Source organism: Carica papaya, chromosome 9 (assembly GCF_054855325.1).
Source record: "Carica papaya isolate Zhongbai chromosome 9, ASM5485532v1, whole genome shotgun sequence".
NCBI classification, from domain to species: Eukaryota; Viridiplantae; Streptophyta; class Magnoliopsida; order Brassicales; family Caricaceae; genus Carica; species Carica papaya.
In genome coordinates this window covers 32,232,449-32,254,539 of record NC_142317.1, presented here as the reverse complement: position 1 = coordinate 32,254,539, position 22,091 = coordinate 32,232,449, and the positions used below count along the sequence as shown (strand labels likewise).

The following is a 22,091-nucleotide window of genomic DNA, read 5'->3' as shown; positions in this document are numbered from 1 at the left end:
CCTTGTCATAGTATTAACTAGACAAACAATTTGATTATTAGTGCATGATAATGGAGGAAGCTACAGGAGTGCAAGAATATCTCACAATAAGTAGACGATCGGAAACAGGACAATACATCCATTGTCAGAATATTGCCATGAATACTTCTCAAACACCATTCTTAACAATAATCTTATTGATACGGCAGGTTCATAGGGAAGAGCAATGTTGATAATGATTTCAAATATGCCAGTGCACCAAAGCAAAACTAAAACAGCCAGATGAGCAAGACCTAGTAAGCAGATGTAATAAATTTGAACTATGGTCAATGCAATTTGTGAACGTATTTGGATCAGAAGGTGACTTAGGAACTACATATTAACCTAGAAGACCCTATGAAGCTTTTTCGTGATAATTAATCTACACTAAGTGTTGCCGAGAGTTCGATTCACTGTGACAGAACAACACATGTTGAGATTGATTATTACTCCATCAAAGAAAAAGTAGAAGGCAGTGCTATCCACCTAGCCTACACACCAACAAAGTTACACGTCGAAGACATCCTAACCAAAGCCTTGCCTTGAAAAGCTTCAAGCAACTAAGTTCCAAGCTTGGGATGAATAACAGTTTTCAATACAGCTTGAGGAAAAGTGAGAAATATCCTCAGCATTTTATTTATGATTATGGAAAAATTCTCAGCTTTTAATTCTTGATTTGGTCAACAATCTAGCTATTATTAGCTGTTCCATTAGTTATTAATAATTAGATTTGACATTATTAGATCTATTTCTGATTCCTATTTTACTGTAAATTTATTGTCAAAACTTCCTATAAAGGAAAGTAATGGTTGTCTTCAGCCTTTTAAAATATAGTGAGAAATTCATCCCTTTCTACAGTCTATTTGGTGCATAGAAGTACATTTAAAAGTGACATTAGAAAGTAGAATATAAGCACCATAATGCTACATTTTTATTTTCTTTTATTTATTTAACTAAATTAATTAACTTCTTAAAATTTTCTTAAAATTAACAGTATATAGAATTAACAATATCAACAGTAAAATATTTGTAATTCTTTATTTTTCCAATTAGCACCATACTATTTTAAGTGCATTTCTTTGAACAACTCCAAAATCCTCTTAGTATGTTTTCTCCAAGACCATCAGATGTTATTTGCAAAGACTAACAATAATACTTTTCTATCTTAGTTGTAGCAATGCCATAGATGTTCTTGTTCCTGGTGTAGTCCACAAGAAAGATATTTTATGGGGGTAAACAAAAAACAGAAGAACAAAATATCAAATGGAAATAATCCAATAGAATATAAAGTTATGCGATCTTTCATTAATTATTCACCAATGACTATTTATCTAATTTTTACATCGTGCTATGGTAGTCAAACTCAGTGTTTCATCTCTAATTCATCATCAATAAACTCTCTAATTCCATTATCACAATATTTCCACAGTTACCGTCAGGCTCTTTGCAGATTGCATGAGCTCATAAGACGGAAATGATTTAGAAATAAGGTCCACTAACCTTTTACAATGAACTTGTTGCTGGGATTGCTTATCTATCAACATCTTAATGAGATGGAGATCTGTTTGGAAAGAACTGCCATCTAATGGTTACTTGCCAAAAACATGCATGGACTACAAAGCGACCTAGTAAGTACAAATTTAAGCATGCAATTTTGATCCTCACAAACTTAATTTCAGATACCATGCCCACTATTTTTCAATCACTGAAAAACAGTGACTTTTGCCATATATTCTGCTTCCTGTTGGAGAATTTAGAAGAAAATTTCTTCCTACCATTGAATCAAGTAGGAAAATTCAAACATCAATCGATGAAGCACCCTACCCCCACCCCCAAAGACACCATGGTAGTATATTTGTTCAAGAAATTGTTCAACTTCCTCAGTTATAAATATGTGTTTCTCATTTTGTTTTACACTCAAATTAAATTCTTTATTTGAGAAAAGAAATAAAAAAACTAATAAAAATAAGAACTTGTGTCTGGAAGGCTTTAATACCTCACTTAGAATAAGAACCCCTTTTTTGGAAGCTTGGCACGCAACAAACTCATAGCTAACTAGGTTCATTCCATCTCTCAATGATGTAACAAGTGCCACATCTGCAAAGCAGCAGCATCCCAGAAAAGTTAGCCTGGAAGATGAACTAAAAAGAAACAGCTCTTGAAAATTACCAAAGCCTCTTTTTCTATTGAGAAAAAATGATATTCACAGTGCAGCAAGAGAGTGTCATACATATACAAAAAGAAACCCAAAAGATTACATATTAGACAAAATTTATAAGCTCAATAAGCATTCCAATGCATCCAAAATTTGCACTTTCCACCTTACAAACACCTTGTCGACGCCTTACTATGAAAAACCAAATACCAGCTATCGACCTAGTAGAGTGTTGATGCAACCTCGCAACAGGTGCCATCGACTTGGAAGACACATGGCGATCAAAGACGAGATAAGGCTTGTAGAAGCAACAGTCAACCTTATCAGGCTCCGAGTATGTAACTTAGAGAACTAACCCCGCAAATCAAGCTCATAGGCAACTGTCACAACAACTAAGAGAGATTGAACCTTAAACTTTATCCATAATTACACAACGAAAAAATTGAGTGGTTGGCGGACATTATACCTCCTTTTTTTAGAAATAGGTGAAAATCCATCAGGCAAGTTACGGGGTAGATACTCTAACCACCCTTGACCTTTTTTCCCTTCCACTCTTTTTTACTTCAAGTCTGTTGAAGCAAAGAATAAAATCCATGGCTATTCTTTTTTTTTTGAGGTTATCATATATGTGAAATTGAGATTCCATTTGTCACCTAGTCAACCTCCAAAAATCAACATCATCATAGTCCTTCATATGAGATACAGAAATAATCTAAAAGGAAATAGTATACAAGTAACAGCTTCCTATCCTCTAAGAAAGGGGTTTTAACTTCTCTTGAAGCTCTCTTTTTCCCTACCTCCCAAGAATATCTAATGATGGAGAGGAGGATAAGAAGATGATTATAGATTCTTATCGAACTAGTAACGATTCAAACCTTCTTTCTACAGAAGGCAAGTAACCAAGAACCAAGTTGACTTGAGTGCATAAATGCATTGGAATCTAACAGAATTTCATTTATGACACTCCCAAAGACAAAAAAATTGTTAATGCTAAAATTCATGTATTTGTTCAAATTTATGGGATCAATTATTCAAGTATTAGTCCCTCTAGTTTCCCTAAGATTGTGATGTCCTTGTGTTTCCAAGAGAATGGTAAATTACATTGGTACTTTACATTTTGGTAATAACATCCCATTAATTTTTAAATGTACAACCCATCTTATGTGATAAATATTTGTGTCATCTTAATCCAATTCATTTACAAAGGTTTCTTAACTAGTTATCATAAGAAATTCACATAATAAATAAAACACGCTTTTTCCTCATATGACCTCGAAACTTAGTGAAGAGAGTAAAAGTTGAAAACAAAATCCACATTTTATGGGGCATTTTGCAGTTTTACTTGAATTTTGTGACATCGTGTTAGGACTAGGTTGCACATTCTAACAACTTACATGGTTATAATTAGATCCAAAACTAGAGGATCATACTATAATTTACACCTAACAGTGATCATGGAATTATTCTTAGTTATTGAATTATGAGAATTCAGACCTCTCCTTTGACATAAAAACTTAATGAGATCAATCCTTTTCCCAGAATATTCAAATCCCAAAATCTCTAGTTCTCTTAATATTAACCACAACATAGGTGGCATTTAAACATTAAGATCCACAAATTTATCCCGCATTAGGCAGTTAATTACATGAATCTATGTAAAAGTTAAACAATTGTAAACATTCCCATAAAACATTAGCATAAGCATGTTTGATGTAGGACAAATTAGGGATTAATATGCTTACTTGAGAACTTGGGATAGTCCTTAGAGATTATAACTAAGATTTGTCAGATACACACCTAAAAATTCTTAAATATCATACAGAGTTTGACTACATAACATGACTAAGACATTTGAGAAAGTACACAAAGAATTGCAACAAATTTGAGAAACTACTTGAATAACTTCTATTGAAAGAATTGAATTGCTCTCAAAAGTGTGATTACATGAGGGTTTCTCTCTAAAATTCTCTCTAAACCCTAACTATCCAGTCCCAACCAAATGGCCTTTGGCTAGCCATAGTAGCCGACCTTGTTTGGGGGGCCGAGAAATGTCAAACGGCTGAAGGTTCCTAGTCATCGAGAACAAGTTGTTCGATTTAGTACGCAAACGAAAGAGATTGGACGGTATGAGAATCAGTGAAAATGAGGCGGGTTTAGAAGATAGATTTTCTTGAACAAAGAGGAGTTTGACTGGTTGTTAGAATCTTTAAAAGACTTCTGTTGGAAGAGAATAGGAGGGAAAAGGGCAAGACACTTGGTTCACAAAAGCTACAACTTGTGGATTTCTTATGGCAACAACAGCAAAGGTGAGTATATCATGTTGTCTATACAATGGAAATGCGAAAAGGATTTTGTTTCTAGGTGGGGACCAAGGGAAAGGGCGGTGGAAATTGATGGTTGCAGCTTTTGAAATCGCAAACAGGTTGATTCGTGCACCAAAGTCTCGAATGGAAAGGGGCCGTTAAGAGACTAAACAATCTAAATATCATACTACCGCTTGGAAGACATCTCTTAAGTGTCCCTATTGTGTTGTCCCCATCCACTTTACGATGGAGGTTGGTGCTTCACAAGCTTACGTGACAGCACTGCAAAGGAAGGATGGAAAGGGGAGTCGGGTAGGGCAGAAGAGCGATACGAGGCATGGGACTCGATTCATTAACAAGCAACTTAAAAGACATAGGGCCTAAAATGCAACAAACACTAAGCAAATTGACCCAAGAAGATGGGGGATAATGGTCAAGTGGGCCGAGTGAGAAAAAATGGTTCACCTTGATTGAAAAAGAAAAATGGGTCGCTGGGTCTAAATCGATGAAGCTAAACAGGCTTGGTGAAAGCCAAAAGAGTTTGGGTGATTTTAACCCAACTTGGGGCGAGACTTCAAGTTTAAAAAAGGAGGGGATTGATTTGTCGGGGGCAGAAGAGAATCGAAAAGAAGCAGAAAAGGAAACCTTAGAGCTCTTGTCGATGATGAGCAAGGAGGAAGAAAATGAGCACATTTCAGAGCATAGTGGTGCAGGAACGAGTGACGACGAGGATGAAACATATGCAAAAGTGTTATCCTATGTGGAGGAGACGAAAATGGAAGATGGGGTCGAAGAAAACAATTTAGCTTTAATCATGTACGAGGACGAAGTGCAAACTAAGGAGATTGTCTCTTCGGTGGATCCGAATATAGAAGAAATTCTTGCTTTGAGCTTAAAACACATCAACATTGTCAATGGACTTCCAACAGAGTGCTTACAATGGGTCTGTCAAGACATCCAGAAATTCAGCAAATCGATGGGATCTCTAGGGAAAGTATGGAAGCTCAAGCATTTTTATTTTTTTCTGAAGTTGAAAAGAGGAGCTGGAAAAAAGGAAAAAGGAATTGTTTTGTCAAATGGGAGGAGAAAATCTGTTGAGAGTACTCCAAGAGAACTGAAAAGATTGGAATCAACAGTAAATTATGAAGGAAAAAGGGAGGAAAGATGATTAAAAAGTGTGTATGGGGGGGGGGGGGGGGATAATTGGCAAAATAATATCTTAAATGTGAGGGGAGTTAATAACCGCGTTAAGAGGCTTATTATCAGGGGTTATTTGGCGAACTGGAAGCCAGAAATTGTTTGTTTGCAAGAATCTAAGCTGGAACAGTGTTCGGATGAAACAATTCACAATTTGTAGCGTATGAAAGAGGTTGAATGACAATGTATTCCTGAGGTTGGTACTGCTGGTGGAATTATCTTAATGTAGAAAGAGTAATGTGTCAAATGTTTAGATGTGGTAAAAGAGGAGACTACTATTTTTTTCTTATTTAACAGCAGCAAAGGGAATTGTGAGTGGGCATTTACCGGTGTGTATTGTAGGGGCAACAATGATGAAAGGAAGAAACTTGGGAGGGAGCTTGAGGAATGTAAAAAGAAATCGGGCGAGAATTAGATTAGGGGTGTTTTAATATAGTCTTGAGCAGTGAGGAAAGGAATGGCAGAAATATGTGAGCGTCTAATATTGTTCTATTTAAGGAGCAGGTGAATAAGCTGGAATTAGTTGATCTTCCACTCTCGAGAGATCAATGGTCGTGAACTAACATGAGAAACCAACTTGTTTGTTCAAGAATTGACAGATTCTTGGTTACTCCTACTTTTGTGGCACAGTCACCAAGTGTATATTAGAAGACTTTTCAGAGGCTCATTTCGAACCATTATTCCATTTGTCTTCAAGCAGGCAGGATCTAATGGGGGACCAATCTCGTTCCAGCTTGATAATAAATGGTTGACAAAATTAAAATTTGTTGCTATGGTTGAAGAAAATTGGAAAAACATTGTGATTCAAGAGAATGCAAGCTATAGATTGGCAAGAAAATTGAAAGAGATGAAAAATGTGATTAAAGAATAAACGAAAGAAGAAAGAATGAAAGAATGGGAAGAGTTCAATAACATTACACATGAAATTAGTGAGATAGATCAGCTGGAGGGGGAAGGTGTGTTGGATGAGGCTATGCTGGGTTAAAAAACTAACTTGAAGATTAATTTAGTAAATCTGTGTAAGGCTAAAGAGATTTCATGGAAACAAAAGTCCAGGGAGATGTGGGTAAAGAAAGGTGACTGTAATACAAAGTACTTTCATGTTATTACCAACAATAGGAGAATAATTAATTATATTACTGACATCTATGTTGAAGGCAGAAAGGTCACTAGAAACAAAGAGCTCAGAGCAGCTGCCAGAGAGATTTTTGCTAAGTTGTATCAAGAAGAACATATGAGAAGACCTACTCTAGATGGTATCAAATTTAGAAAACTGCCCGAGAGCAATAAAATATTACTGGAGAATGAATTCTCTGAGAACAAGATTAAAGACAGCTTGGATCTATGTAATGGGGATAAAGCTGCAGGTTTGGATTGATTCAATATGAAATTCTTGAATAAATTTTGGTATACTTCAAGAAAAACTTCGCTAATGCAAGATAACTATTTTGTTCTTACTTTTCTTTCCTATACTTCATCCAAATTTTTTTTTCAAGCCATAAGAAATTTAAAAAAATTTTTCCTTTCAAGAATTTGTTCATACAGTTTGCATCGTCTAAACGGCTCCAATGAGCTCTTCAAACACATCGACTAGTTGCCAATGAAGGGTGAACATATCATAAGACTGGATTACAAATAGATCTCTTTGCCACAGGTTGTGGAAGTTGAATTCAATAGCAAAGATTTCTAAGGTATTTTCCTTGTTCGAGTAGAATTCCTTGTCAATTTCCCAAATTTATATTGTTGTTCCATCCAACAAAAAATTATCTCCGATATCATCGATCATGGAGTTAATCGGCCACGATGTGACCAGATTATTCTTGACCTTCCAACTTCGAAACCTTGGTCATTGGCATTCAATTGAGTGACTTCTTCAATGAAGTATTCTTCTTTCTCTCTTCCACATATTACACATCTTTATGTTTATGACCAATTGAGACCATTAGAAGAAATTGCTTTCACTTAACTTGTCACTGGCGTCGGAATTTGGGAGGTTCTCATTTTAGTTAGTTTGATAGAACATTAGTTTGTTACATGACTTTAAGAAATTACTAGTTTTTCCTGTAGCCATTTCGTATTTAGTAATCGATGAAAGAGAAAAAATTTAAAGTTCAAATATCATATTCTGATACCATAAATATTTAAGATTGAATCTTTTGTCCTGAATTTTATTCATAATTCGTAGTTTACAACAAGTAGATATATATAGAAGAAATTAGAGGGAGATTTAGAAGAAAACTAATTACAATCAAATCCCTTCAATAAGGATAAGATCATCCTGTTATGGAAATGAAATCTAATTTTACTTTATACAGAGATCTTCTCGAATTTGACAAAGTATGGGACTCCTACAAGGAATCCACAAGGATATCGATCTGTTCTAAGTATTGGACTCTTACAAGGAGTTAGATTCCCCAAACGGGTATTTTCCTTATTTTCCATTTATTTTATACACTTAATATAAACTTCTCAACATTACTCGAAATCAAACTACCAGTACTCAAGCTGGTATGAACAAACCACATATATTGACTCTGAAATACTCAAATCACGAGGTATCGAGCTGTATTTTCCTTATTTCAAATTTCTCTCAGTCATTTTTCTGTATCCCTTGTTCTGCTTAATATCTTTCTCTTCTTGCTTAATAGTTTTCTCTTCTCCCTCAACAGTCTTCACCTTTATCTCTTATTTCTCTCTATCTATTTAGGCTTCTACTATCTCTCCCATATTTTCCTCTATTTTTCTACATTACAACTTGCATAGATAATTTTACTATTAGATGTCCTAAATCAATTGGTATGAAAGTTGAAATCTCATCTCCGCCTGCTGCAAAAATATTTATGTTAGGAGAAAAAACAAAAAGAAGAAGAAACAAGTCTAACCATTGGATCGAACAACTCTATTTCCCAAGTATTACTTCATCTCCTATCTCTCTTCACATCAAGCCTCCACCACCACATAAATAAGTGGCCTCCAACAGGCCTTTCATTGGAGCATCATCATCAAGTGCCATCAGATGGCCCCATACGCATTGGACAAAACCTCCCTAACAGGTATTGAAGTCACTGCAAAGTTCAACCATGCTAGGATTTTTTGACTCCATAACCGAGAAAATGAGCCACCAATTTACCTCTCGTCAAAAGTGCAACTTTTAATAGCCACCAAAAACCACACGTGAGTTGTATGAGCCGACTCTTACAAGTGAAACAAGTCTAGACAAGCCAAGGACCCATTTGCGCCAAGCAGCTTGAGCCTGAGCCGAGCTTTGCCAAATTCTGAGCTAATCCAAGTAGATTTGTTATAGAATCTAGAATTTCTAAAAATTTTAAGGTATAAAAATTTTCACTTTAATTGCTTATTTTTATCCTATTGATTACCACCTAATGGCTAGTCTTGACTATGCCACCTCTTCAGTTTCTCTTAATAACCCAAATTCTAAATTGATTGAGTTGGAGTTACAAATTATTCAAATTCTTAAACATTTGAAAAAAGGACCCGAAGAAAACATCCAACCGTCTATTTGGCTACTAACTTCCTCAAGATTCAATGAGTTTGTACATGTTATTCTTCCTACTCCTACACCTAGAAATTGTTTTCCCTTTTGATCAACCCTGAGTAATTTTCCTTCTTGTCCTAATCATATTCCACAAGGCAGGAATCTTTTTGGTAACGGTCAACTTAAATGTGACCCACACAACACTCCCAAAAGGCAGCCTATTCATGGTAGACTCAAACCTATAATGCTAGGCATGCTGACCATAGAAGTCACCAAAAGAATCAATGTTGATGTTCCTTCCCGAGATTTTGTTCTAAATTCTAACATTTGCTTGGATCATTTAAATCTATTTTTGACTAAAGAAGAGTACTCAGCTGATGATTTCAAATCACTTTCCCATTTGTTTGGTGGTAGACAATATTGATCCATACCCATTCAAATTTGATAACAAATGGTTGAAAGTGAACGATTTCCGAGATAAAGTAAGGGGTTGGTGGACTTCCTATAATCCGACAAGAAATGCTAGCTATAAAATACAACAAAAACTGAAATTTATAAAGAGGAAATCAAGAAGTGGAGCTTTGAAGAAGTGAGCAAAGATAAGAGTGAGTTGAGAAAGATGATAGAAGAGATTGAAACGATTGATAACAGAGAGAGAGGTGATTTGCTGACACTAGATATAGCTAACCCAAAATCTTTAAAAATTGTAGTTGTTTCTAGGCTATAGATTGAAAAAATCTCTTAGAGATAGAAGTCAAGAGAAAGTAGAGTTAAAGAGGAGGACCAAAATATTAAGTTTTTTCACAAGTTGCCTACTCATCTATCGCATAGAAAATTATGTGGAGACAATGGTTATAGTTAACAGAGAAATATCGGGTAATGAACAACTGAGAATGGAAGTGAGGGACTATTTTAACAAGTTATATCGAGAAAAGATGGACTGGAGACCCAGTTTGGATGGCGTCAAGTTCTAAGCCCTTGATGAGCATAATAGGATTGTGTTGGAGGACGAGTTCTTGGAACAAGAGATCTATAAAAGCCTTATGTTGTGTAAGAGAGACAAGACCCCAATTCTAGATGGGTTTAATATAGGTTTCTTATAGGAGTTCTGGTCAGTTATGAAGAAAGACATTGTAAATCTCTTTAAAGAATTCCATGACACTGGCTACTTCGCCCAATCTTTGAATACTTCATTCATGGTACTTATTGCAAAATTCTCTGGAGCCAGAAACAAGGATTATAGACCTATAAGCCTACTGGGCAGTATGCACACGTTGATTGTTAAAGTCCTTACCTCTCATTTGGCTAAGGTAATCGACAAGATAATAGGGGACAGTCAACATGCTTTTGTAGGTGGTAGGTAGATTCTGGATGTGGGTTTGATAGCAAATAAAGTGGTTGATGAGTTGATATACAAAAAGAAGAAAGGGATACTGTGCAAGTTGGATATGGAGAAAACTTATGATCATGTGCATTGGAACTTTGTTGACTCCATACTTAGCAAGATGGGTTTTGGTAGAAAATGAAGAAGATAGATGAAAACTTGTATTTTGAAAACTTCGTTTACGGTCTTGGTTAATGGTGCCAACTTCTTTCTTTAGAGTCTCTAGAGGATTGAGGCAATGAGACCCTATATACCCATTGTTCTTCCAGTGGTCATGAAAGGTTTGAATGGTATGTTAAATAGAGCAAGAGAGCATAGACTCCTCAAAGCTTTGAGTACTGGGGTAAGAGATAGGAGGGAAGAAGTAACACATTTATTCTTTACTGATGGCACTCTATTTTTTTGTGAACCAGATAGAGGTATGTCACCAAACATCTATTGTATTTTAATAAGGTTCCAGATAGTATTAGAACTCAACATCAATCTTGTAAAGTTTGAGATAGTGTTTGGGGTCTTCTGATGATGTGGAAGGTTTGGTAGGGCTCTTGGCTAGAGATCTGTTGTTCTTCCAATTAAAAATTTGGGATTACCTCTTGGTGCTAAATCTAAGAGCTAAGAGCATGAGATCCAGTGGTGGATTGTTTTGAGAAGAGACTAATAGGTTAGAAGAGGGGTTTACTTTTGAAAGGAGGAAGGTTGACGCTTGTAAAAAGTACACTGGGCAACCCCCCCATATATGTCTATCGACCATTCCGAAGAGTGTGCATAAGAGGTTGGAAGCATTACAGACCAATTTCCTATAGGGAGACAAGGTGGAGTGTCGAAGGGATCATCTAGTGGTATAGAGAGAGATCAAGAAGCTTTTATCACTTGGTGGCTTGGATTTACGTTCCTTAATTGAAATGAATGACGCTTTGCTTGGTAAGCGGATATGGAGATTCTTGAAAAAGGAAGATGCCTTATGAAGGAGAATTATTTTGACAGAATTTGATACTGACAATACATGTTGCCTTACTACAGAGAGTAGAAGAACATAAGGCAGAAGTATATGGAGGAAGACATCTTAGAGAAAAAACAATTTCATTGAGTATATAGGTGAAAGATGGGAAGAGGAGATAAAGTGAGGTTTCGCAAAGACAGATGGGTGAAAGGAAGCACTTTGATAGTATGTTTTTTTCCATATTTACACTCTCTTGTTGTGATTAGCATAGGGGAGGAGTGGCATGTTGTGGTGTCGAGATTTCTAAATGACTGAGAGATGGGGTACATGAGGAGTTACTTTGGATTTTATCTGGCACTTCTATAGGCAACAACAATGACTCTCTCTGGTGGAGCCTTACCCACAACAGTTCCTTTTCGATTAAATCCTTCTACAAAAAGTTGTACAAGTATAGAGATGATGGTATCCGTTTTCCGATCAAACAGATTTGGAAGGTTAAAATTCCCCCTCAGATCTCATTTTTTACATGGGAGGCCTGTCAGGAAAATTTCTTGACCATTGATAATCTAAATAAGAGAGGAAAAGTTCTGGTTAATGTCTGTTTTCTTTGTATGAAAGATGAGGAGACTTGCAAGCATGTGTTACTACATTTTTTGGTGGTATACAGACTATGGACTATGGTTTATGGACTGGTGGGTGTACAATGGGCAGATATCTTCTCTCAAAAAGACCACAATATTGGCAGGGCGTTCATCAAAGATGTTCGACATTCATCCATCCATACGCAATCTCCGCTTCCATTTTGATACATAGTTGGCCCTTCTCACCATTGGTTTCAGGATGATAACCAAAAACTAAAGCCCAGTCCAAGCAAGATTGTTTAGATGTCTACGCGTGGGGCCATTGCTAACGCCCAAACAATTGCAGTTGTGGAAATTTTCTAAATAAAGTGGAGTGGGGCTTAGCCCCAAGTTTGGATTGTGTCCTAGTAGTCGCACTCTTACTCAGGTGCTGCCATTTGTTTACCTTGTTCAGAGGCTCTGGTTTAAAATCTTTTCAAAGATAGATGATTGTGGGCACTGGCGGGTTCGTGAGGAATGGAAATGTGAGCTTGGAAGAGTATTAGAAGCCCAAGTAAATAAATGGATTTTATTCTGCTCACTATTTCTTGGGTTGTGTGGAAAGAGAGGAACAAGAGGATTTATGATATTAATGGTTTTGGCATCTTAAAGAATAAATGGTTCCAAACCCTGGAGTTTTTTTTATAGGGTCATCCTCTGGATACCATGGAGGATTTTGCAGTACCTGTTGATATGCTAATTGATATGTAGATATTGTAAATGAATGACACTCTGGTGCTTATATTAATACATATACATGTTTATTTCAAAAAGAAAAAGATGCCTCAAGATGCCAATGCACAATTCACTAATTAGTCAATAAATTGCTAGATATTTGTTGAGTTTCCCCTCCATCTGTTTCTTTCAACAATTTCAATTATCCATTTTATTTTGTAGAATAATTCTGAACGATTAACTATCTGAACAGATTTATAAATGGAACAGTAAAGAATTCATGATGATGATCATTCTGGTACAAAATAAGTACCAGTAACAGCATAGAGTGCACATAATGCATAAAAGTCAAGAGACCGATCCTGTACACAGATAACAAAGTACTTTAGAAATCATCAGCTAGCTATTTATATATATATATAAAGTAGAATATAAGGAAACAAAATAAGAAACTGTTCAAGAATTAAGTTAAATTCTGCCAACTGTTCTCAGCTTTTCAGAGTGGATACAAAAATCTAATTAAATAATTCCATTTTTGTGTAATATTCCAATTACTGTTTTTAATTTACATTCAACAGTTTACATTTTGGTGGAATTAAAATTTTTTTACGAGACTTTTGACCTGGAATGTCAAACAAACCTTAGTCCAGAACGAGTGCAAAGATGCAAACCTTGTGAGTAAGCAAAAGCTCATATTTTGTAATGGCTGAATATGGAAGCACATTATTGACCATAAAACCAAATGATTTATGGAGAAAAATCAATAAACTAGATATTATAAGTTCTTAAATAAAATTAATACAGTAGAAAATTTTTATATAGCAAATCCAATACCTCATTATATGTTCATACTTGTATTACAAGTCCTTATGCTTGCATCCACCAATCACGATTAATTTTTTATACTTGGTATTAATTCTTAAGCATGCTACAGTTGCCAGGTCCATGGAGACAAGAAATTAGCATATTCTTGAATTTGATTCAGTGCATAGGAAAAAGATAAAATTCCATGTTAGAGATGATAAGTGAAGCCAACACAAACAATGGATGCCTAGTGGTAAAGAAGTTGAGAACAAGCCAGGCAAAAAATTCAACTCTAGGTGGTGATGCATTTTACCGGTAATGAATGAGTACTTGTCCACTCAAAGAACTGGAGAACCTACTCAATCTTTAAAGCTGAGGTCAGCGTGTGACAACCGCTTTAAGGTGAATTCAGGGTCAGGATCTTTAAAGAAGGGTCCAACTGCTAAAACTTTTTAAATCATTTACTCTTGGTACTGGCTTCCCAACATCTAGAAAATTCTATATTTATGCTGATGTTAACAGCCTATCCTACCCTTTTGTCCCCCAGAAAGTAAAAGAAATCAACAAACCAGATGGTGTATTGGAACTGCAGATAGGGTCCCAAATCTTCCATTAATGCGCCCAACAATCTCGTGAACTTGGCTTGTGAGCTTCTGATCTGTCAAAGTAAAAATATAACATATTATTCAACCAATAAAGTATGAAAAACTATGTTTTGCACATAATGGAATGAAGAAGGGCAATGTCTATGGCAACACTTCAGAACAAAAACACACATCCACATATATATAGAAAGAGAGCAACAAATTAGTATGAGATGGAATCATTGTAGATCTTGAGCAACTGAGTGAGAGAATAATGAAAGAGAAACCATAAAGCCACAGAGGCAACAAATCTATCAAGGGAAAATTGATGGAGACTTCAACACTTAGTAAATAATTTGATTGGAAGACCAACTACTCTTGCTAATTTTCTTATTTACATTTAAACAAGCCTCCTTTGGCGTACAAGTAGAATGATGAGCTCATGCAGGCGGACAGCAATGGATGCACAAACCACTAAAGGTCGAAGGAGCTTAGCATAGAAGTCCAACAATGAATAATGAACGGGTGAACAAGAAAAGGAGTGAAGCTCCTATGTTTGAACCCAAAACCTCAAGCTCTTATATCATGTTAAAAAAATTGGTTGTGAAAACAATTATCTTAAATTAACACTATTTATTATTTATATTCTAACAATAAGCTTTTAATAGAAAAAGAAAGATAGAAGAGAATGAGAGTACAAACAGAGAACAAGACATCCTCCATGGAAACGAAAAAAAGCACAATGCAAAAGAATACAATGGTCACAACATCAAGTCAACTAAGAGAAGACCCCTATGGTCAAAAATGCAAGCTTCCCAATTTCTATCTAGTATAGAAAGTGCAGTACTGGAGTACTTTCCATTAGCCTTAGCTCATAGGGAGCTCAAAAATATCATGTGATCCCACATATCCAAGTTTGTCAAAAACATTGACTCAGCTCTAAGCAAATAATCCACAACCCTACCAAAATAGCTCTTTTTCTTCCAAAACCGTTTCTGTCTGAACCCGCAAGCCCTTTTTTAGTGTTGCTTGGCCCAATATGGTCAGTCCACTTTCCTTTCTCCGCTCAAATGTATTTCAGCGACCCAAACAGTCTTCTCGAGCTGGCTGAGGACGGGTTTGGCTTATTAAAATAACTTCTCAAAAGACGACTCAGTTGCCTTGCGTTTTGGTTCCCTTGAGTTAGGCAGACTTTAGGCTTAATTTGATTTTCAATTTCAATGCGACCAGTCTCAAGTTCAGATCCCATCTGCCCTAACCGCCTTCTCTCCTCTCTCTTTGACTGCACCACCGCCACATATGTTTTAGGCATTTCAATGGTGACATAATCTTTGTCTTACCATGTGGGCAATGCAGGACTCTGTTCCCTCGGTTGATTGCGACCTCCTCCATCATTCCATTCTTTGCTTCTCTGTCTTCCTTCCTCCCTCTCTTATCTGGGTTGTTGATGTGGCAAGAAATCTACATGATTGAGGAGTGGACGAATACGAAGAATTGTAACAACTTTTGCCTACCATCCATCTCAATGACAATGGGGATCAGTTTTTTTTTAATTTGAAGAAAAATTATGTCTGATCTGTTAAGTTATTTTATATGCACATGGTTGACAACAGAAAGATGGGGGAGACCAATTTCTCGACTAAATAGATTTGGAAGGTGACAGCTCCTCCAAGAATTTCCTTCTTTACTCGGGAGGCGATCAAGAAACATATACTGACTATAGACAACCTGATGAAAAGAGAGAAAATCATGCGAACAAATGCTTTCTCTGTAAAAACAATGCTAAGACTTGCAACCACATCCTTCTTTATTGCCCGATAACTTATAGCCTGCCGAGTCAATGGCCTTATAGGTATCAGTTAGGGTATAGCTACGTCAGTGAGAGGTGAATTAATGGCTTGGGAGAGGCTTTGTAAGAAGAATAGATGTGTGTGTCTTATTCCTTTAACCATTTTTAGATTATTTGGAAGAGAGAAACAATAGGGGTTTGAAATGATTGAAGGCGAATTGTTAATATTAAAAATAGGTGGTTTCACTATTTTGGTTCCGTGATTTTGGGACATAATTTAGATAGGATAAAAAATTTTGAAGTTATTGTAGATATGCTTATTGACTTATAAGTATTTTGCAAATGGGAGGTATCAGTTACTTAATATACATCTTACAATTTTTATTTCAAAAAGAAAAGAAAGGAAAAACTAGAATTTTGAGGAAGAACTACTTCAAACTCTATTTCAACAATAATATAATCTTTTGCATCAGATATATTTATATATTAAAGATGTCAACAGATCCAATAGCAATCTTGGAAATTAGCCAAATTGGTTATTTGAGATTTACCATTGTCTAAATGAGATGCGGCACAAGCTGGCAACATATGGTTGCCACCTTCTTTGGCCACCATCTTGGACCGATGAGAGGTGACACAATTGCCCACTTAGAGTCAAAGTTGACAATTTTCCACCACCTTTGGACCAATCAAATTGTAGCACAACATGCCACCTCATTCTGAAAAGAATGAATAAAAAAGAAACAACTAAAGTTACTACTAAATCTGGCTAATATATCCTGAAGTCTATATTTTTAACAACATATTGAAATATAAAAAACTTCATAAAATTATAAAAACTCTTCATAGTACCAAAGACTTATGCTGCTCATAGTCTAATTTTATTGTCGTACCCATGTGAAACACTACACCATATTGCTGTGGGTATGGGATCTCTGTCTGACATTGGTGTGGATATGGTCTAGGTCAGGCAGTTAGTGTGCACGGCAGACACTTGATGATCTAGAACTAGAGATTATGATATCAAGATGATGAAGAAAAAACACATAAATGGAATGTTCTTCAATATTTAAATTGTGAACATCTTTTTAAAATCTGACAGATATTTGACAGTTCATATTAGTAATTAGTATAATTTTTTTCATTCTCTATATATAAAATGAACCTAAGAATCCATATCTACTTTGTGGACTCATCTAGTGCCATAGCCTCACAAGTCATAAAACCACATTATGATAGAGTGACACTGATAACTGAATTAGAGACATAAAGAAACATATGAAAAAATGAACTAATGCACCTTAACAATTACTGCTCAGTCATTTGTGTGACAAATAAAATAAGGTAGTAGGGTGTAAAAGAAAAGAAAAGAAAATGTTTCTAGGACAGAACATACACTCGCAGACATCTGTCCTTGTGGGCACAGCAATCTGAAGCAGAACTACTTTATCACGCCAATTTGGATTTTCCTCAAGGAATTTTTCAAAAGCCAAAATTTTTTGTGGAATTCCCTTAATCATGTCGAGCCGGTCAACACCTAACATTACCTGGCAACAAACCAAACAAGGAAAATGTGTAACTTGAAACCTATTGATATCAGTTAGAATATTAGGTGATAGTACATAAGTGAAGGCTAGAGATATCATTATATACTAAAGATCATTTGGTAATGGATAAAACAACAGAAAGTGATATATGAAGCCAGCAAACCAAATAGGAAACAAAAGTCTACTATTAAGAAACAGGTGAAGCTATCAAGGACTGCAGTTGATAAAGGATTAGTGATATCGACTTAAATATACGAAAAAGAAAAAAATTTTTTACTTATTTAAAGGTTTGATAAGAAGTTCAAGTTTGAGATGAGAGAGGGGAGGTAACTTCTTATCAAAGTAACCAAATGTGAAAAGCTTGTCTACTACCACTAATGTTTTAAGTCATTGTAAAGAAAAAAACATAATTTTCTAAACATAGAAACATCAGTACAAAATTTTGGGGAGGGGTTGGGGGGACCATCTCCCTGGAGGTGACTTTAAACCATATGCAATCACGAGAACATTATAAAACATGCAGAAGAAAGAAGTAGATGCACTTAATCGACAATAATAGGCAGCCTCATTATTCTTTGGATCCATTGGAGCGGTACACCTAGAAATCTTTTTTCGAACATCTCATTTAACATCACACCTCCGGCCAATCCTACATTGTCAAAGTATCTTGGAAAGAATTAGTTCCATCAAAGGTAAAGATGTTTACATGAAAAATCATACATCAATGTGTCAACACTAGCGAGATGCTACAAATCTGAGCCCTCATTATGTAACGGCCTCGGGAATAAAAGGAAATGTATATATTTATTTTAGGTACGGAATCGAAATAAAATAGATTATGATTAACATCCCTTCCACAATAAATAAAACGAATTAACGTATGAAAGAATAAACTAATTTAAAAGAAATATTATGAATGAATGCTATAAGTAAAACTAATAAATTCTTTGGTTTCTACTCGTCATCTTCCTGCAGAACGGGTTCGGAAACCAAATCCTCCTTATCTGAAATAGTTAAGTAAGGAATGAGTTATACTAACCCAGTAAAGACATCACACTATCTCACTGTCACAGAAGTAAAGGTTGGTAAAAAAAAAACGACCAATGGAGCATAATTTATAACAAACTCATTTATCAATAATAAAAAATTTTACTGTCTACTTACCTCAGTGAGATTCATGAAAATGACCTATAGAAACAATAATATCATAAATATCATGAATTCATACATAATCTGTATCATAGTACATGTTATACTTTTGTGTTTCAATCATCAAACAACAAATTTCCTCTTTTATCAGCTTACTAGTATCTATGGGGATCCATAGGGGTCCCCACTACACGTGAACAATTCACCTTAATTCTAGGGCCGTCCCCATACCCCGTTCGGTATGAGCGCCAAAACCATAAACCTCAATACCCTATCCGGTATGAGGGTGAAGCGGGCCGTCCCCATACCCCGTCCGATATGAACGCCAAAACATTTAAAGTCTCCATACCCCGTTCGATATGAGAGACCACGTTCCCGATAGGGTTCCCTATGTACCCGCTCCGTCCACCATCTTCTAGGATATTTAGTGAGACTGTCGACTTATCCATTTATAAATTCACATACCCTTTTTATTTTTCTTAGTCTCAATTACCCAATTTACGTGAATACATAAACCAGCAACGCACACCAAATAAGGTAACACAACATCGAGTCCACCATAATTCAAACCATAATGGATTAAACAGCTATTCATGCATACGAAACCACAAAATGAACAATCAAATACTATACTGCATTTAGACTGTAAAATACATAAAACAGGAACAGACCGACAAATACATCAGGTTCGGGCCCCATTGGTAATCTTTAATTAATTATACATATCTATTAATTCATAAAATATCGTTTAATCATTTATTAAGCTTTAATGCCGTGATAGGAAATAAGGTGAGGGATCCTTACTTGTTTCGGAGTCTGAAATCGAGTTCTCACTGCGCCTACGGGCAGTCCCTAGATTCCCTAAATTTTTTTCCGGAAACTGTAACACACTTCCGGTACCTGCACATATCCCCAAAAAATCCCAAATCAGACCCAGGGCCCTTTCGACCAATTTCGGAATTTCGGCATGGCGGCTCCACAAGTGCTCCGGCGAGAGCGCCACCGCCCACGACGGCGATCCGCCTCTGGTTGGCCGTTTTCGGCAAAACTTGCATTGATTCCTGTGATAAAAAATCCCTAGGGCCCTCGGTGGGCCAAAAAATTCCATAAAATGGAGACTCACAGGCGGTGAAGCTCTCGGGTGCGGCGGCTCCTCCAACGCGAGTTGTGATACAGTGTTTTGTTCCGGTCAACCAGTAGAGAAAAGGACAGTGATCATAGTAGTATAAAAATTACATCGAACGGGAAACGGGAAGGGCCTCATCGGAGGCAAAAACCGAGGAAACTCGTGGCGGCGCTGGACTTCGGGGTATTTTCCGGCTAATCGGCTGGTGGTTTGGCTCCGATTTGGCACAGGGAGGTTCGGCATCGAAAAACGAGCTAAGGGGAGAAATTTTACCTCGTTTGGCAGCCAGAAAGTCCTCCGGTGCGGCGGCGGGTGGCGGCGGCGGGTTCCTCCGGTGGCTAGGTCGTCTTCTCCGGCAAGGGTTCTGGCGGCTAGGGTTTGGGGTTGGGTGTGGATGCGATTATTTATAACCCTCCCCTTTAATCTGAGCCGTCCATCATGATTTAATCTGGGCCGTCCGATCGCGATTAAATTGAAAATAAATCTGAACTGTCCACACGCGTGAGATCTGGGTCATCCACGTGTGCCTTTGTCTGGGCCATCCGTGCGCGCGGGAATGGATCTGGGCCGTCCGATTGCGCGCACGCGAATCGCCCACGTGTCTCCGTCCCACGTGGTTTCCCGCGTCAGCGTCCCTGCCACGCGGCGTGTCCTGGTTGGCCGGGGCTGCTGACCGGGTTACTGACGCGGCTGCTGACGTGGCGCTATTTTTCTAAATTGCATTTTGACCCCCAGTTTTCGATTTTCTTTTCAAAAACACCCTCATAATCCAAATTTTCACTCCTTTTTTCAAAAATCAATTTCAATTAAATTCAAAAAATAATTTTACCCCATTTTATTATTATTATTTTTTTTATTTCTATTAAATTAAATTAAAATCTTATAAATTAAAAATTAAAATAGAATAAAAGTAAACAAAATTCCAATAAAAATTAAAATAAAATAAAATAAAATAATAAAAATAAAATAATAAAAGAAAATTTTGGGTGTTACAACTCTCCCCCCCTTAAAGAAATTTGGTCCCCCAAATTTGTCTCTTACTCTTGGTCGAACAAATGGGGATACTGGGCTCTAAAGTCTGATTCTAGCTCCAAGTAACCTCCCTTGGCGAGTGGTTCTGCCACACTACCTTTACAAATGATATTTTCTGGTTGCGGAGTATTCTGCTCTTTCGGTCCGTGATACCGACTGGTACTTCCTCATAAGATAAGTCATCTTGGAGTGGAAGCGGTTCATGAGCCAAGACAAGAGAGGGGTACGGGTTGTACTTACGTAGCATGGATACATGTAACACATTGTGGACTTTGGAGAGCTCTGGAAGCAGTGCTAGTCTGTAGGCGGTAGTACTAATCCTGTCTAAGACTTCATATAGTCCAATAAATCAGGGGTTCAGTTTTCCCCTCCTACCGAACCTACTAATTCCTTTGAAAGAAGTGACCTTAAGGAACATCCAGTCGCCTTGTTCAAACGTTAAATCTCTTCTCCGGGTGTCCGCATAACTCTTCTGCCTGCTCTAAGCCGTTTGAATGTTCTTTCTGATTTTAACTCTTTTAGACGTGGTCTCCTCCACCAACTCCGGGCCGAACAATTTTCTGTCGCCCACTTCTTCCCAACAAATCGGTGATCTGTATGAGCGCCCATATAACGCCTCACACGGAGCCATGCCAATGCTTGCTTGGTAACTGTTGTTGTAGGCAAATTCTATCAAGGGTAGATGGTCGTCCCAATGGCCCCTAAAGTCAAGAACACAAGCTCGGAGCATATCCTCAAGTGTACGGATTACCCTTTCTGATTGTCCATCCGTCTGAGGATGGAATGCAGTACTGAGAGACAGCTTTGTTCCCATGGCCTACTGAAAGCTACTCCAAAACCGAGAAGTGAACCTGGGATCCCTGTCGGATACCACTGTCACTGGAACTCCATGCAATCTGACTATTTCTCGGATATACATTCTTGCCAACTTGTCCAAGGGATCGATCATCCTGATGGCTAAGAAGTGGGAAGACTTGGTAAGCCGGTCAACAATTATCCCGATGCCGTCATGTCATGAACGTGCCTTGGGTAATCCCGTTACAACGTCCATGGCGATATGTTCCCACTTCCACTCCGGGATCGATAAAGGCTGAAGTAACCCGCCTGAGCGTTGATGCTCTGCCTTGACCTGCTGACATACCAAGCATTTAGATACAAAGTCAGCTATGTCCCTCTTCATCTCATTCCACCAAAACCGGGGTCGCATATTTTGATACATTTTGGTGCTTCAGACTCTTATGATCGGTATAGATCTGGAAGGTCTTTCCGTAT

General features: G+C 37.1%; 1 protein-coding gene across 1 annotated transcript in view; it reads right to left on the bottom strand.

The window, feature by feature from the left end:
- Nucleotides 1-22,091, bottom strand: part of LOC110819639 (alpha,alpha-trehalose-phosphate synthase [UDP-forming] 1-like) — a 41,530-nt gene that overhangs the window by 5,713 nt on the left and 13,726 nt on the right. Inside the window, exons 7-10 of the mRNA XM_088211788.1 lie at nucleotides 17,362-17,512; nucleotides 14,162-14,250; nucleotides 13,102-13,150; nucleotides 2,015-2,115 (exon numbers count right to left, since the gene is read on the bottom strand). Coding sequence (XP_088067914.1) covers nucleotides 2,015-2,115; nucleotides 13,102-13,150; nucleotides 14,162-14,250; nucleotides 17,362-17,512 — 390 coding nt within the window. The remainder of the gene's footprint in view (nucleotides 1-2,014; nucleotides 2,116-13,101; nucleotides 13,151-14,161; nucleotides 14,251-17,361; nucleotides 17,513-22,091) is intronic.